The sequence below is a fragment of the Danio aesculapii genome, chromosome 17 (assembly GCF_903798145.1).
Source record: "Danio aesculapii chromosome 17, fDanAes4.1, whole genome shotgun sequence".
Taxonomy (NCBI): domain Eukaryota; kingdom Metazoa; phylum Chordata; class Actinopteri; order Cypriniformes; family Danionidae; genus Danio; species Danio aesculapii.
In genome coordinates, this window is record NC_079451.1 from 28,366,859 (window position 1) to 28,385,334 (window position 18,476).

The 18,476-nt window shown below is 35.3% G+C and overlaps 2 protein-coding genes across 4 annotated transcripts in view; one reads left to right on the forward strand and one right to left on the reverse strand.

Moving 5' to 3' along the window:
• Positions 1-589: 589 nt before the first annotated feature.
• On the reverse strand, positions 590-4,783 carry mdh1ab (malate dehydrogenase 1Ab, NAD (soluble)). Its single transcript, XM_056477344.1, has 9 exons — positions 4,675-4,783; positions 4,018-4,116; positions 3,722-3,818; positions 2,572-2,747; positions 2,353-2,475; positions 2,061-2,237; positions 1,742-1,855; positions 1,441-1,530; positions 590-1,265 (listed from the first exon to the last, which is right to left on the reverse strand). Exons 1-9 carry the CDS (start codon positions 4,675-4,677, stop codon positions 1,143-1,145), a joined length of 1,002 nt encoding a protein of 333 aa, XP_056333319.1. The 5' UTR covers positions 4,678-4,783; the 3' UTR covers positions 590-1,142.
• Positions 4,784-5,226: 443 nt separating this feature from the next.
• Positions 5,227-18,476, forward strand: part of wdpcp (WD repeat containing planar cell polarity effector) — a 91,119-nt gene continuing 77,869 nt past the window's right edge. For all 3 annotated transcript variants that reach the window (XM_056477760.1, XM_056477761.1, XM_056477762.1), the window contains exon 1: positions 5,227-5,486. The gene's annotated coding sequence lies outside the window, so the exon portion shown is untranslated. The remainder of the gene's footprint in view (positions 5,487-18,476) is intronic.

An 18,476-nucleotide genomic window follows, 5' to 3' on the forward strand; every position in this document is an offset into this window, starting at 1 on the left:
TATTTTACTTTTGGAAATCACCAAGTGACCCCGTCCTGCAACCCCCACTTTGGGAACCACTGCAGGTTATGTTTTGTTAGCTTATTTGTCACATACGATGATCTCTTTGACATCTTTTGTGAAATGAAACATCACTATGACACCTATTAATAGTAGCATGAATAATAGCAACAAATCTATATAAATATTAAAATTCATTGCTGAAAATGTGTAATTTTTATTTTAGGCCAGTTATACAGTTTATTTTTAAAAAATCTAATAATTGAAGAGAATTGTTTTTCTACTGTGATTTGGCAACATAGCAGGCAAGCCACGTCTGCAAAACTCTCAAGAGTGACCTTGCAGGATAAAACATCCAGATCACCTTTCATACACAGCATGTTATGTTACACAGAACATGTTCAATATTCCTTATTTTTGGGGAAAAAATATTATCTTGAAAAAATATAGATGAAAAAAATATTCTTAATTTAAACAATATGTATGAAATTGCAGTGATTGTAATAGTAAGTTTTAGACATTGTTCACTGTAAACTGCAAGATCCAATATATAAAAATAAAAACTAATAAAACACCACTTACAGTAGTATTAAGTTCAAGAATGTATTTTAATGTCAGTTTTATTGCTGGATTCTACATATAATCATGTTACAGTAACCAAAGCACTTAAATTAACTCATGAAATGTTCCTTGACCGTTTCTGACAAACTTTTGTCAGACATGTAACAGCTGAAATTTCAGTCTGGACAATGACACAGAAAGACCTAATATACTCTGATTGCTGATGTCCACTTAAGCCCTTTCCATGCTTTGGTCCTCCTTTATGCAGCGTTGGACTGAACAGGACAGTCTACAAATAATGAAATATCTTGCTTTCTTCCTATGTAAAAGATGTGTTTAGCTGGAAGACCAAAAAGAGGAAGGGAAACACTTAAAGTCCATGTAAAACTAGGTTTCAATTCTGCATTAGAAGTCAAAATCCAGCTGAAAAAGATTCAAGTACACACACACACAGACACAGAGTTCTACAATTTGTGTAACAGTTTCAGGGGAAGACAACACAGTTTTTCTGAAGTGTTTTACAAACGTGCTTCTGGAGTTTTCTGGGTATCTAAGAGTGTTGCAGATAGTTGGGTTTGTAGTCAAACACCCAGGAAAGAGAGAGCGGTGTCTCTTTCCTCCACCAATTCTGCTGCTGTTGCATCCATCTTGGCTTTTGAGAAATCATTAATGGGCAGCCCATCAACAATTTTCCAGGTCTTATCCTGAAGAAAAAAAGAAACGTGTTCCAATACTGGCAACAAATTGTGCTCTAATTGAATAGAGTATGATTTATATGAAAGAAGTCATTTGACCTCAAGATTCTGAGTGAGTAAGGTCACTGGGTTAAAACTTGTAAATAATAGATAAAAGAGAGTTTTCGTAAGTTTAATGACAAACCTTAATTGAAATGGGGAATGAGTAAATGAGGTCCTCAGGTACTCCGTAAGAGTTTCCAGTGGAATAGACACCCATTGAAATGAACTCACCCTATAAAACAAACAACACCTTACAAAAAATATAGCTTAATTTACAATTAAAGTAGGCACTCATATTGTGCAATCAACATATTCTGTATAAAATTACTTGTATGCTAGTTTATACATTATGATTAACTCCCATAGTGTGTGAGCGCGAGAGTGAGCAATGCTGGTCTAAGAATAGGCTTATTCCAGTGTGAAGGACCCTTTAAAAATCTGACCTCAGGAGTGCCAGTCCAAATGTCTCTCATGTGGTCACAGATGGCCTTGGCGGCTGACATGGCACTGGAGAGTTTCCTGGCTTTGATGACTGCGGCACCACGCTGCTGCACCGTCTGAGAAGGAAAATGATGTAGAACAATATATTAAAAATCTGATAATATCATTCCAATCAGTTACTTTCAGTTTGTATGACCACTATGTTTGCCTAGGCAAATTAATAGCCTTATTACTCAAATCATAATCCTCCTAATTACTTCAGTAGCATAGAAAATAGATCAACAGTGACCTCTACAGGAGGAGAAAGTCAAAGACACTTACAGAAATGAATTCTCCCTTCAGCCAGGCATCGTCCTTCACTGCATCAAAGGCAGTCTCGTCCTTCCCCTGCACATTCACCTTGCAGTGGTGGACGTCAGGGTACTGCGTAGATGAATGATTTCCCCAGATGATCACATTCTTCACATTGTTTGCTGCAATGCCACAACGTAATGCCACCTAGAGGACATATTGTGTAGTGTAAGGGAGTGTGAAACACGGGTATAAACTGAACCATTTCACCTCTTTGTATTGTGCTCCATTATGGTGGGTTGTCCAGCAGAGTTTGTGTTACCTGTGAGGAAGCCCTGTTGTGATCCAGACGCGTCAGACAAGAGAAATTCTCTTTGGGTATGGATGGTGCAGATTTAGCCGCAATTAAGCAGTTAGTGTTAGCTGGATTACCAACAACTAGCACCTGCATATTAAAACATAGGAGTCAAAATATTGCCTTGTCAAGCTTGGTCAATTAGCTATGTAATTCACAGCAAGAAATCATGAGCCTGTTATTCACCTTAACGGTTTTCTTTGCATACTTGTCAAGGGCCTCCCCTTGGGATTTGAAGATGGCGACATTGGCCTTCAGTAGGTCCTTTCTCTCCATGCCCTCTCTCCTTGGCATTGAGCCCACCAGGATGGCAGCATCCAAATCTTTGAATGCCACATCCTCTTTATCGGTGGGGATGACCTCTGCAACACAAATTCACAGACAGTGACATCAGAATAGATGAAATGTCCAACAACTAGAAATGCATGTACATTTTAGAGCAAATCCAATCTTGTAACAATCCACAAATCTGAGAAACAAGACTGTGTTGAAACAAGATCTAGAGAAGACTACAAAACAGTTCTGTTGCATTTAAGGTTCACAGAAGCATGTGACCTCCATTAAATGGCAGAAGTTTGGAAAAACCAAGATTCTTACTAGAGTTGGCCTCCAGGACCAACCGAGCTTTGGTTATTAACATCTTTGAGTGGCCCAGCCCGAGCTGAACTTGAACCCAATCTAACATCAAACCTAAAATGTCTATTCACTGACAGACCCCATCCATCACACAGTAATAGACCTTGAGATGGTCTACAGAGAAGAATGGCAGAAAACCTGAAAAGCTTTATACCCACATTGTACTCCAAAAGACTTGATTCTGTACTTATTGCCAAAGATGCTCCAACTCAATGATCTTAAACTCAATTCCTGAAGGGCCACAAGTCTGCATAGTTTAGCTCAAACCACCTTCAAATCACACCTGCTTAATAGTCTCTAGTAGTCTTGAACACCTTGATTGGGTTGGAGCAAAACTAAGCAGAGCTGCGGCCCTCCAGGAATCCAGTTTGAGACCTATGCTCTAACTAAAGGTGCTTTAAGTTGAATGCTTATACAGTGTATATTATTTTTTTGTCACTATAGAAAGAGAACCCCTCTCCCCTAACATATCCACATTGGCTCTAATGTTACTGCCAATCTTTCCATTCCATTCTCTAATAGGGACCACAGTTAATAAGTTTAGCTGCCCTTTCAGCTGGGGCTCATATGGCCAACCAATCAGACTGCTCTGTGCTCTTGTCATTTGTGCAATGAAAACACAAGCCCTAAAAACCGCAAGACTCGCACAAAACTAGAGAACACAGGGCCTCATGACACTCATTCTACTGTATGCATGTACCTCTCAGAAGTGGGAGGGCACAGTCCTGCAGCTCCATAACGACACCCTCCAGCACAGGCAACATGGGAGTGATGTCCAGCAGAAGCAAAACGAGAGGCTAAAGTGAGAGGGAAACTAAACATTAGAGTGTGTCTTGCATAAACGCGACCATAAATGACACATGAAATAATTTCATCAGTAGTCTATCAGATATATATCGTACTTATTCTTGGAATAAGTCAAACTACATGCTGACTGACACAACAGTGTCTAATTGGATGTGACAAGCCATTGCATAAGCCAAATCCTGCTTCTACCTGATCTTTACCGAAGACATCTCCCTTTGCAATGCCGTACAGCAGAGAGTATGCGATCTGTCCTGCGGCACCGGTCACCAAGACTCTAATAGGCTCAGACTATAGCAAAACAAGAGGAAAAGAATTATGAACAACTAATGTAAACTCAATAAAGAGTTATATATAACAACATCCACCCAGTAGAAAAGAGCAGGAAGCTCAAGGTGTTAGAACATATAAATAGTCCTGGCAAACTCTGCCAGACCTCAGAATGACGTGCTGAGTGGGATATTTTTAAACCGAGAGACATTTACTCAGTTCTTCAATTAACTCACTTTCTCCACTGCTTTCACTCATCTATTGCAAATTAATTATAATTTTAATCAGTAATCAAAGACTAGTACACTGAATGGACTGTGAATGGAACTCAAAAATCTTAACTGTTTGATAAAATACCACATGCAAACAAAAGTGCATGACTGTTATTTACAAGTGATTAAATTACCATGATAAAAGTGTTTGTAGCCCAACAGCACAAACATTTGGCTCCTGGTATAAATCGAGTCAAAACCTAGACGTTAATCTTGCATTTAGCCAGTTTCCACATGCATGAGAACGTATCAACAACAAGACGAGAAATTGTTTTAAAACATTAGTTGCAATATGAACTTTTCCTACCATTTTCTGCTGCTTACGAATGACAGCGGCTATCCCACTACTCTGATTGCGGAGGTCACCCCTACTTTCCTCACGAGGCAACAAGTTGTTGCTGCTGCACCTGCGTTACAAGTGCCTCCTGGGAAATGTAGTTTTTAGTTGCCCCGCAGACGTTAATTTTGTCAAGATAAAAACTACAGTTCCTATAAGCAACTATAATAAATCACAAACTAACATTTCCCTCTTCCATGAATCCCAGGGAAATCTGATTTAGGTTTGCAATTCGGTTCTTTCGAAATTATTTTTTATAAAAACATTATTTGCACTTAAATAAAAAACTGTTATTGGTTTATTGCTTTATGGTTAATTATTTTTTAATATGTGAAAGTGCAATTTGGACATTAAAGAAAACAATCAAAACACTCCCCTTAAAAATCTCAATATGCCTTTCGTGGGATTTTTTTAAAACCCATGCATTTAGTCTTTGGATACAAATCCCGATCCTGACTGAAGGAACAACCCGGAAGATATTGGAGTTTACCGTAAAATTTGGAAAACAACGCGGGAGAAAAAGTAAAGGCGGTGGAGATTACAGCTGCGTCCGTTGCTTAGACACACTTGAAATCATGAACATCTCTAAAGTTAGCGACAGCTTATATTTTAACGTATCGTGAGAAAATAATGTGGCAGTTTCACAGCAACAGTTTCTTTTTTTATATATGTACATTTATCCTAAAGTTATATTCTTATGCAGTCGTCTGACAACAAAAACTCTGCACCTGCGGCATCAGTTCAAGTAACAGGGGATCAACACAATATTTGTAAACCTATCGGTAAGTCTATTAATGAGACAGCCAGAGCATCCTGTGCATTGTGGAGCGTTTAGTATCCGCGAATCATGTATGTGTGTGGTCATTTAACTTTGTAAACTGTAAACCGTAAAACAAATTTTCCGTTCTTTCGAAAATCGAAAGAAGTCAGATGTTTCGAAATCTACAGTATAGGACTTCTCCCTCTGTTGTCCAGACAGAGTTCACTGCTGTCCGGACAATTCTGTACTGGCTTTTGTTTTGTAGATGTAAAGAAGAAAGTGGAAAACATTAGTAAGTTAGTAGATAAGTGGTCGGTCTCATATATAAGTTGTATTATAGACTTTTCTTTTCGTACCTATTTATAAACCACAAACAACTAAGATTATTCTTGCAAAACAAAACAAAAAAGAGAAAAAACTCAAATGTTTAACGATTTCGTTTCACTGACCACTGTTTAAGCATTTGTTATACAAATGGTGCAGTAATTAATGTGCTAAAAACATGGTATTACATTTACTATGATTGAATCATGGTTAATTTTCAAAGCTATTCTAGGTAACATATACCTGTAATTAATGTATGATATTTGTTAAAAGAATTGTACACTTAAAAATCTGTCGAAAACTAGATAATGTCCTTGGCCTGATATTTACCAGCAGTTTTTCATTAAACTGAATTTTGATTAAGAAACGTCTTCTTTAACATACAACATTGATTGACTGATTGATTAAGGGCTTGACTGATCATACATTTCTTAGTTTTTTATATAAAGTGTACTAATCTTTTGTTATTTTTTTACTCATTAGTGCATTATCTCTGTTTGACAAAATTTGGCAATAATGTCAAACTATCTAATGTAGGCTTTTGTAGCGTATAAATAAAAAGGGATGATTTGAGCATTGGATGATAACCATAAACCATATTTCTTCATCTTGACAAATGTTTTTTTTATGGAAAATATTTATTTTCTGTTTTGAGAATTGTCATATAGTTTATTCTAGCCAAATAATTAATACTAACTGGATTCTGTTTGAAAATGCAACCAAGAGCAGCCATAAACACTTCTATAATTTTTGTGTCTTTGACTACCTCCTATTGAGAGGGCGAAATTGGGCCTCTGTATCAGTTTAGAGCTGTGGGGACCCCTGCTCACGATGAGATAGATGATCTCCCTCTGCATTTTACATGAACTCATTACAGGCTCATTACAAACAGCCTGACAAAGGAGCTGAGGATAATGTTGCTTCTTCATGTGATGTCCAAGAACAGAACAACAGCAAACACTCTTTTCAATGTCAGTTCATGGGTGCTTTTTTTTTTTATCCGTTTGAGCAACTGTAGTCGGATTGTTCGATTGAGTTTTCTGTCTCCTCTTGTATTTTAGATGATAAGTTATATAAATATATTTTTTTACAAATTATAAAATTTATTTATATATGTATCTGAGCCTGCCTTCCTTCTTGACTTTCTTGTATTCTCTTTCTCTCTGTCCCTCAGGCTTTTTCTGTCACATTGTGTACAGTGAAACTGGTGTTTCTGAAAAATGTCCAGTGTGGCTCACTCGTACAATACTGTAATGCATATCAATAGAAGTTGCTTTAGTAAAATACTACAACAAAGTTTGATTTTAATTTTTAAAAGTTTACATTATGTTTGTTAGAAATAAATGTTGAAATATGTGAATTTTAAAAGTAATTGTTAATTATAAAGTAATATAAAATAAAAATATAATATTAAACGGATGCTTTTATTAAGGGTTTCCTCGTTTCAGTCACTGTTGGAATAAATCAAAGATTATATACACTATATTAGTTCATCGTGATGTTTGGATTACTTATAAATCTGTGTTGCTCTTGTTGAAAATTTTTTATTGTACTAGGTGAACCATTTTAAAAGAATGATTCATGGTGAACTGAGCATAACTCCAGACCTCTTTCTGAAGCTTATTAGTGATAATTAATAACTCAGTGTCATCTAATGTACATAAAATTTAATTTCACTATCAATTTAATGTATTTACTAAAAGTAGTATGCATAATAAATGTAATATATTTACCAGGAAATACAATTAAATAGTATTTTTATTATATATATTTGATAGTGAGTAATACATTTATTTAAAATTGTATTTTATTTTTATCTTAATTGTTTATTATTCATAAAACTGTTGTAATATTTAGCTATCTATGCATCTGATAGCTTTGGAAAACATATTTAACCTTTAAATCACATAACCTTTGCTCTCAACCATGACAGCGCTGTCACACTGGTAAATACAGATTTGAAATATTTTAATAGCCCCAGTATCATATTGCAAATGGTGAAGAGTGAAATTCTAGAATAATCCAGACCTGCTTCAACAGGCCCTTGTTTCAACCTTAAATCTGTTAGACACTAGTCAATTCTCAAGTAAAACTATGAAATAATATTCAAATTAAGTAATTAATGTTAGATGAAACAACATTTAGTCTGATAGATTGCCTGTATGTCTTTTTTATGTTTTGTTTTGCCCAAAATGTGTTTGAGTTAGATCAGATTCACAAATTTTTTTTTCATTTGCACTTTTCAACCATTGATATTATTGACCCAGCTCAGATGAATCATTTGACTGATTATAGGCTTGACTTCATGGATTAAAATGATCTGTCATGTTTCAGATGCATCAGTCCCTGATTCAGTGCACCTCTATCAACTCACGCTCTGGCGACTTTAGCTGCCGTTTTTTAAAAAAATGCACTGTTTTTACAGATTTGTGGACCTGCATTGTTCAAGTCCTGCCAGTGGGAATGTTTGTTATTGTGTCTCATGCTCACGCTGTACCTGGTGACATGAGCAGGATATTCACGGTCTGTGCAGAGCAGAAAAATCAAAACAATAGCGGATATCTGAGAACATCTGCTCTCTTTGACCTCATCAAACTGTGCCTCTGAATAAAGAGGTGCACTGTGGGACGTGTCATCATTTCAGTTTCCTAAGTGAACAAAGAAAAATACTTTTAACGTTTTTGTGAGAGAGGGAAAATTGAGAGTTTTTGACATCGTTTAAACACATTTACAACTGAAGTTCTTGATACCCATTTTGAATATGTTGACCATTCAGTTTTTTAATGATCAACTACATATACTTGGCAAACAATCCAAGACATGTAAAAAAGTAAGCAAAAAGTGTGCTATTTGAAATGGACACAGGATAAAACAAGCTTTTACTTTTTGTATCTTTGAAGGTCATTGAAACACTAAACCTCAGCATGACTCCACAGGGTTTAGTCCTCCATTGCGTCGTTGAAAGTCATGTGATCGCAGTTGGCGTCATGTGCTTTTTTCAGTGACGTATGACTTGAATTGACAGGAAAATTTGATCTATGTTCTTAAATGGCAGACCCAAATGCACATATCTGGTTTATATAAGATTCATTAACACTTGTAAATGAGGCTTAAAACTGATCTGGTACTGAACAGGGCTGAGCAAAAAGTAATCGAAATCGACATTTAGAACCTACTGTATAATCAATCAGATTTTTCCAGGTCAATTTTTCAATTACTTTCCCTACCGCCTGTGGAGTCACATGACCCCGCAAGGCTGATTTATACTTCTGCGTTGAACGTACAGGTATGGTCCAGCGCAGCCTTTGCGCAGTCGCATTACCGCAAACCTCTCGAAAAATGTAACCACACGTCGCACGTTTGCAGTACATTGATGATGATTGGAAGCTGCACCAGAGATGCCTTGAGACGACATATTTTCCATTACAATAAAATTATTGTTTACATTTAAATATTTGTTTACCGAAGATTCAAGAAACACACTGTTTAAAATGTTATTTACAGGATATACAAGAGCTATTTTATTTAGAAGAGATCCTGCTTATTTTACATTTTTGAAAACGTTGAAAATATATTAATTTTGTTTCCCAAAGTGCAAGTGATTTATTTTCACTTTTTTAATAAGAAAAAACTGACTGTTGGTTTTAGGCAATCTGTGTTTTAGTTTCAGTTGTTCAACCTTGAGGTTTAGTAAATATATTATAGATAGTAGATAGTGTGTGTTTCCTTCAATTATTTTAAGCAATGCACCCTTTATTCAGAAATCTCTCACTTGTAATATGTGAGCATATTTACTGTACAAAACCTGTCAGTGAACTGTGAGGGCAAAAAAAACCTAAACAAAATAAAATAATCGTTCATTAATCGTAATTGAGTTAAAATGTTCAATTAAACGAGATTTAGATTTTAGGCCAAATTGCCCAGCCCTACGATCTGGGAATATCAGAATCTATATACCTTTGTACTTTTTATCTTTCACATTTGTAGGTTACAAAATCTGACCAGTTACATTTGGACCACGTGATGAAAATACTGCATTAAACTCTAAGATAGAATAGATATATTTGACTATTTACTGTCTATACTCATTTAAGTATTGGACGGAAGATTATGAAATTAAAACTGACACTACTGTTGAAATGTTTGGGGTCAGTTAGGCTTTTCTTTCTCTGTGAAATTAACACTTATTATCTTTTTATTATTTTTTAAAGTCGCACATTTGAACTTTTAGGAAAGAAACTTGAAAGAATTATCACAGATTCCACAAAATATACATTTTTTTTGAGAAACAAATCAGCATATAATATTGACCCAGATGGCTTGAGTAATGACACTAATAAAATCAGCTTGTGCTTACATTTTTGAAAATCAAAATAGCTATTTTAAATGTCAGTAATATTTCTGTGTTTACTATATTTTTTTCAGCCTAATGATCCTAATGAGCCTAAATGATCATAACATCTTGCGGATCCCACACTTTTGAACAGTAGTGTGTACATAAAACAACGTAAGGCATTTTTCAATATTTCAATATTTGTTTTGTATTTTTGACATTTTTTCATTTTCAGTAACCTTTTTACCCCAGCACAGGTATGGGATAAATGTATATATTGTGTGTGTGTGTGTGTGTGTGTGTGTGTGTGTGTGTGTGTGTGTGTGTGTGTGTGTGTGTGTGTGCGTGTGCGTGTGCGTGTGCGTGTGCGTGTGCTAGTGTGTGTGTGTGTGTGTGTGTGTGTGTGTGTGTGTGTGTGTGTGTGTTTGTGGTATCATTGTTTCATAGATCCTGATTTATTTATTTTTTTAATCTGAATCCACTGTTATTCACCCATGGTAGAAATGACAGGATTGGCACTCTGGCATTATAAACGTGCCAAGTATTTTGTAGGCCTATACATGAGTGTTTTATAATCCATGTTGATTGGATTAAGATTCGCATACCCTTATTTATGCCATTATAAATCTGTTTTATATCACAATGACGTGCTTTACTCGAAAGCGCTTGATATATCTGTTGGTGATCTGGTAACAGATCCAGACAACTATGATCTCTTTCATTGTCTGTTCACAAAAGCCATCTTTATAATCTCAATCAGGTTACGTGAGAAACGTCATGTCCGTCCTTTAGATGTTTACTTGCATTCTCATGAGCTTAGTTCATGGCATGTTCAACTTGCATTATTTTGCTGGTGGCCGAATTTTGAACTCCAGTATCGCCGTCTGACCAATAGATGTCAGTGCAGCACCAGTTGTACAGCGTAATTCCAGCATCGACTATACATTTTGTCAAACAATAAACAAGTTTATTATTTACTGTAACAAAAGAAAATTAACATTTATTTTCCACAAGTGGTTTAATTTCAGTCGTGCTCAATTTTAACCCGGGCTTGTTTGGGGTTTTGTAGGAGCTACATTTTAGCTCTAGCCCCTTGAAACCTGCCTGGAAGTAATTGAGTGAGTGTTATTTAGTTTCTCCTCCTTCAGGGGTTTTACAGACAGGCGCATTTCAAGTTGTCACATTGTTTCACAAATGTACAGCTGGCTTCTCCTGGCTCGTGATCATTCTAAGTGCTCTTTGATTTAGCTTCAAACAACAAAGCCCTCAGGAGTATTTACTCAAGAATGCTTTTTCAACCCCTAGACTTCCCCAATGCCTGTCAACTACACACTCTGTCAGCCTCAAACTTTCCCATGCCTGGCAGACACACACACACACACACACAGATCAAAGTGAAAGCACACACTTCACCTGCTTATAGAGCAGTCCCACCCTCCAGCTGTCAATCAAACTGTCTTTCCTCTTCTGTGTCTGGTAAACACACCATGAAATCCGTTTTGAAATCAAAGCGCTGAGATATTGGTGTCAACTTAATTTGACAGACTGAATAATGTCCCTTTTAGTTAGCATAAGGGTATGATTATTTTTGCACAACAATAATGTAAAGTAGAAATGCAAAATATAAATTAAATATTAACAACAATTTTTATGTATTGTATATTTTTTGGTGAGTGAATATACATATATAGAATGCAGGACTTTGTTATTTACTAAAATAATTAGTAAATTAGAGACAATATTGATATTTATTTAAAAAAAACTAATTTACTGTAATTGTTAGTCTCAACATGGTTGTCATGATGTGTTAAGCACTGTTTGCTTTGTCTTGCGTTATAATTCACAAAAAAAGCATCGTAAGTTCATCGCAGTTATTTCATATGCAGTGTTTTTGACCATGCTGCATGTCATATTTATATCTGTAAAGAATAATATCACACACAAAAACCTTTAAAATGAACAAATAGACAAATAAAAATAAAATAAAAATAAATTTAAACATGAGAAAAAGCATTTGCAGAATCTAAAATGTACACGTGTTTATCACATACACATTAATGTAACGTCAAATGTTGACTGATTGGATAAAAACAAAGACTAATAGAAGATACAATATAATTTACATTCATATTATTAGGATAAATATATTTTAATAGATAAACTTTAATTTAAAATAGATCAACTTTTTTATCTATTAATAGGCTGTAAAAATATTTTAAAATCAACTTTATATTATATAATATTTACATATATTATGTATTTGAAATATATGTTTAAATTAAACTTTATTATCTATTTATAAGCTGTAAATATATTTTAAGACAATTTTATTTATTACATATATTATATTATATTGAATAAAATTGTGTAAGGCTTATATATTAAGTATTAAAATGTTATTTTTCATGCCACCAGATTTTTTTACTTGTTAATAATGACATTAACATTCTGAAACATTTCAAAGTGTAACATTCTACACTGTGAAATAAAAGCATTTTTCAGTTCTGTAAATAAAGGTTTATAGATCGTTTGATTTAAGGGAAGTCTTTCTATTATTATTTTATTTTTATGTGTGTACCTGCCATTATTTGTAAAATTTCTTAGTGAAACATATTTTTTCTTAGTGGATTACATTGTCTTTAACCTTAAAGGCCACTAGACTGAATAAATCAGAAATGCCCAAAGTAGGGCCTGCGAGTCAAAGTTGGCTCATGGTAACCATTGGTTTGGCCCAACATCCCATCTGAAAAGAGGGAGAATGATGGGGAGGTGGTTGGGGCGAATGCCTTTGACAGTGATTGTCATTTCGGATTTAACGTAACCTGTTGTTTCTTTGTTTTATTGCTCAGCTACAAAAAAGCCAACTAAAGTTAAATGATTCATAAATACTGTTAACGAATCAGACTCTTAAAATGTAAATACTGTCAGCAAACTGCACAAGACATCTGTGAGCAAATCAAAGTAAGCTTGACTAGTGTGTTCAGCATTAAAATTGTGTTAAAATGGGATTCTTTATGTTTTACTTTAATTAATTCATTCTTAAATGTTAAAAATGATACTGTGCTAGTATGATTTAAAGCATATTTTCTAGTTATCTTAAAATATTACAGAATAAATGAGAAAATTACCCATGGCAAATTTAATATATACAGTTTGGAATATATTTGACCCGCACCCTCAATCAAGTTTGCTTTTTGGACCTTTAAAGGAAAAGGTTTGGGCACCCCAGAAATAAATGAATTAAATAGTAGTTCCCTCTACATGACAGTGGAGGGCGCTGATGACCCACACAACACTCACTTCAATGTTGCGCTGTGTTTGGTGGCTGGCTCCTGTTTTTTTTTCTCCATTGTTTTGTTGTTTGCTTCAACAGTGCTCTTCTCAGAGTCCTACACATCCTCTGCACTCATCTAAAGAAGTGAGTCATTGCCTTGGGGATCAGAAGCTGGTGCTGTTCAACTCACCCTTTGTGTTTGATTGTAGTCGTCCAGCAATCAAAACATGTTGCTTTAATTCAAATCCCTGAAACTGGACAGGCACTCCTGGCCTTCACACTCTCTTGCACAATGCTGAGAAATGGAGACACAGAGAGACAGTGAGCGTCCTGGACCGGCTCCTGACTTTCAGCTTTGTTTTTTTGTTTGTGTCTGCGTGGAGATTAGGCCTGTAGTTGTTGTGCCCTAAGTTAGCGTACAGATGTTAGCTGGGATAGCGCTTTCATGCCAACCACAGCCTTCTGTCTGGAGTGACGGGGCGTTTAGGTCCTACAAAAACGCTTGCTCGTGTAAACGCAGGTGTGTGTGTGTGTGTGGTTTGGGGTGAGTTCAGTGTCACTTGTCGGACAAAAAAGCTTATGAGAGTTAAGTACAAATCGTTTTGACACTTTCAGTATTCTTTATGTGCTTGTTTCATTCCCCTTCTTTCAGCGCTAAAAATATAGACAGCAGTTGTCATGGTATAATACTGAATTTGCAGTGTTGAAATGTGTTGCTTAAATGGCTTTTTTTGTATTTATATAGGGCTTTATGTGTTTGTATAGACAATGGCTGACTGTATAGGAGTTGATAGGTTTAAGCTACAGCACAATGGTCTGTTTGCCTTTGTGGAAACTCTTTAACCAGACGGTGAAATATAAATATAATGCTTGACGATTTTTAGATGACTTTATCACTTGCTATCCACAAGATGACTAATATGATGGAATAACTATTTTTAGAACCACTTATTATTTATTTATGTATCTAATGTGTCCAGAAATGATTACTTACTATTATTGTTATTATTATTATACTACTATTTAAAACTTTTAAAGCAATTCATATTTATATATTTCATAAAATGAATCAAATGTGACGTTAATGTTGTTCCTTTTTTTCAAGTAAATGTTGTTCTTTTGAACTTTAAATTGAAAATTTATCAGAAAATTCCCTCCAAAATATCACAGTTTTCTAAAAGATTTGAAGCAGCACAACTGTTTTCATCATTAATGACATTTTCTTGCACACCAAGTCAGCACAAAAGACTACTGATACAACATAAAGACTTTATCAGTGGCTACAAAAATACAACTGATGAAAATGGATACATATTTATAGTTTTATTTAAATGAAATTTCACATTATTTGGTAAACCATGTTTTGGTCAGAAAATATATACTAAATAAGCATCAAAGATTTCGGAAGAAACTATGGGAAATACTTTTGTCGGTAAAAAAACAACTTGCAGGTTTACAGATTGAATAATATTAGTTTTTGAGTCACATAAAGGCCAATACAAGTATTTTAATGAAAATATTGTGCAGTTAGTATTTAGATAAACTAACTAAAGTTAATAAACTAGCAATAGAACATATTAATACAAGATCAAAAATAATTTACAGTGTTTTCGGGTAGTTTTTAAATGTTTCATTTTCCAACATAGATTCAGTCCCACAGTAAAAGGCTTATAGACCATTTTAAGGACTGTAACAGACAAACAAGATACACAGTGCTCAGCATAAATGAATACACCCCTCACAGATCTCTCTTTTGAATGAATATTTTATTTACAATAATATATTTGTGCATATACAATAGATTAGTCGGTACCAAAGCCAAAATTAAATAATCTAACAAAAAACCTTAAATTAAATTAACCTAAAAAGTCCAAAAATGAGCACTTAAATAATATATTAGGGAAAACATGAAATCAAATTTAAATAAATAGGAAAAATCAAGAGAAACGTAATACATACAATTTAGTTTAAGTTTTGTAGTTTGTAAATATTTTTTTGCAATGTTTGAATTTAAACATATTATCTTTATATTCCTAAAGATGTTACGTTACTAAACTTTTTTTTAAAGGATGTAACTGTTAATAAATGTGTTTTGATTAAATCCACCAAAGTTTATTGCCTAAATTTACTCTGAAATGATAAAAATATTCATTTTAAAAAAGGGGTGTACTCATTTATGCTGAGCTCTGAATATTAAACTTCTATGAAACTTTGGTAATTATACTTAATATACGCACTTCTTTGAACACACTGGTCTCAGAAAAAGCACTTTAGGCTTGACTCATTCTCAAATAAAACTCAGCCTACGTCACTCGCTCTGGCTCTTAGTCACACCATTGATTTGCAAAGACCTCCTCATTTAGTTCATCAGAAGTGGGTGATGTCTGAAATAGGAGCTCTCTCACAACCATTTTAATACTTTAACTGCTGCTGAATGCTCTCAGAGCTTTGGTACCAGCCCCGCGGGCCCCTGCCTGGGAAAGCTGATATAGGATCTGACAAGACAGGACTTGACACAGCAATGCACTTCTCTACCATTGTGTCCACTGACCTGGGGCCAGCTGCCTGCGTTTGAGGATTTCCCCAAATAAAGAGGCAGAGGGGAAACATGTGTATGTGTTGACTATCATCAGTCAAATTCAACATGCAGGAGCCATGGATAGAATAGCAGGGAGTGTGTTTGCTGTGTTTAACACTGAGTGAGCATCCTATTAGAATCGACGCCATTGTGTTTGTAGAGAGGCACTTGGGTGGGTGTGTGTTTTTTTGCACACGCTTGGCTGATCACTGCGGTTGCTTTTTGATGGAGCTTCTTGATGTGTTTGAGAATTCTGCATTCCCAGTCCGTCCTGCTTTCTCTGTTCATTTTCACCCACTTGCAGACTCGCGTCATGATGCTCAAATTCGAAGGTCAAGGGTCATACTGGAAAAGTCGACCTTTATTTTAAATTGAAAATAACTTTGTGTGTCGTCTCTGTCAGCGGTGATGGGTTTAGGGGTCAGAAATAGGGCAAGACTCTTATCCGGACTGCCAAAAAACACCTGGAGAAAAAGATAACATTTCATTACAAGTCATATTTGGAGTGCCAGCATAGTCTGTCTGTGTGAGTGATTTGCATTGGTACTAATCAAAGTTCTACTTAGTTTAAGGTGATTTTTTTTTTTAACACGTCTCCTCTAGCCTGACAACAACATTAGATCTAACAATGTGTTTGGGGTGGGACTTATTTTCTGAAGGAAGCAAATGTTTAAAGCATGTCTGTATTCTTTTTGTTCCCAGATAATAGATATTTTTAGCTTAGTCATTGAATACATTTTTTCCAAGCATAGGCCTTTATCTTAAACATAATTCAACATCAGAATTTTTTTAAGTAGAATAGAATTATTTATAAAAAACCTGTAGACTTACACATAATACTATTATTGTTGTTTTACCATATGTTTGAGAAAAAACAATAATAATTGCAGACTCATATTAACCTTTATTTTACATCTACAGAATAGTGAGAAAATCGTGATCGTTAAGCAAAAAAATCGCGATTCTCATTTTAGCCAGAATCGTGCAGCTCTAACGGTTATGTTCTATTACTGAACCGATACCTAATTTTCAGCATCTACATCGCGGTGCACCGAAGAAGCAATTCATTTTGACACCCCTAAAATTATATTTGAATTCTATGATAAAGATGTTTTATATTATTGTATAATATTCTGTACTACATTATACTGTGTACACTCAAAAAAAAATTGATGTTTGTTCAAACTGCTTATTTAAAATGAGCTGAATCAATACAATTATTGAGTTTTTTTGCTACAACTTAATTGTTTTGTGTTTAGTAAACTTAAATTTGTAAAAACTAATAATTGAATTCAATTGGGCTAAATGCACAGCTAGTGTTTTTCAGCCAATGATGAACTTCTGGGGAAAGGTTTTTGTGACTATTTTCAATTTCATGAGCTTTCTTTTACAGCATCGATGTTGTAATGTAATTCAAATTAGCAGTTAACTAGACCTAAGCATCTATTTGGTTGTTAAAGAGTAAAAAGAGATGAAAGACCATTTAAATGCAGACAAGCGCAAAAACTCCATTGAAATACTGGGGTAAAGTTAATTTCCATATTTTAAAGATATGGCACGGAAAATATAATTTAATGCAGTGCCTCTTGTTTAGTCTGATACCCACTTTATATCATATCTGAGCCAGGCAATGATGATCGCTGATTTTTTTTAATAAATCAGATCTTAAACACAGCGATTTTGTATTGGACGACAATTCACCAGAAGCTCTGGGGCTGGCTTACTGAAAATAAAAGTCTGTAAGTCTGTGTGCATATACCCCATTTCTTTATGTTGTCTCTACACAAATCGATTGTGTGGAACCCAACAGTTTTTACAGTGTAGTATATATTTTGGAACAACTGGGACACTTTAGGCACGTCACAATCTAGTTTTAATTTTAGACATCACAATCTGATGCCAATGAGTGATCTACATTTGTTTAAATCAGTTAATTATCGGCTTTTAAAATAGCCTTTTGTCTTAGAAAACAAAGATCTCTGCAGAGTTGTTTTTTTGGTCTTCTGTGTGGTCTGATGCAGAAATAACTCTAAAAGGTCTAAATGAGGTCTATCACTCTGGATGTCACCCTGAAGAAAAGAAGGGAGCAAGGGAACGCGGGCGAGAGGAAGGGCAGGCATGTGCTGTGTAGCGGCCACCATGTCAACGTTTGCCTTTCTGGACTGACAGCTTGTCATTTTTTTGTGACAGCATCCTGCAGACTATCCGTAATGAGCTGCTGTGAAGTCTGGAACATTCTCCTGACCTTTCAGCGGCTCGCGACGTACCCAGGTCTTCGCCTTCCACGCATCCTTGTCAAAGGGCCAAACTGCAAACCGTCAGGGGATGAACGCTGGCAGGGACATTAAAGAAAGTAAATCCAACAACAAAAACAAAGACACGGACACACTGACACCTGTCTCGCTTGCACCTGTCTCACCAGCAACCACACTGGACACTGATAGACAGACTCCTAGAGCTGCTCTCCCGTCGTTTAGCGGCTCCTTGCAGTTTTGGCCTTTGT

Excerpts from the sequence above, each read along its gene's own strand:
- mdh1ab (XM_056477344.1), bottom strand. Across the intron at positions 2,748-3,721 it reads TGCCCTCCCACTTCTGAGAG|AGGTCATCCCCACCGATAAA; the intron begins GTACATGCATAC and ends TTTGTGTTGCAG. Across the intron at positions 2,476-2,571 it reads ATGCAAAGAAAACCGTTAAG|GTGCTAGTTGTTGGTAATCC; the intron begins GTGAATAACAGG and ends TTTAATATGCAG.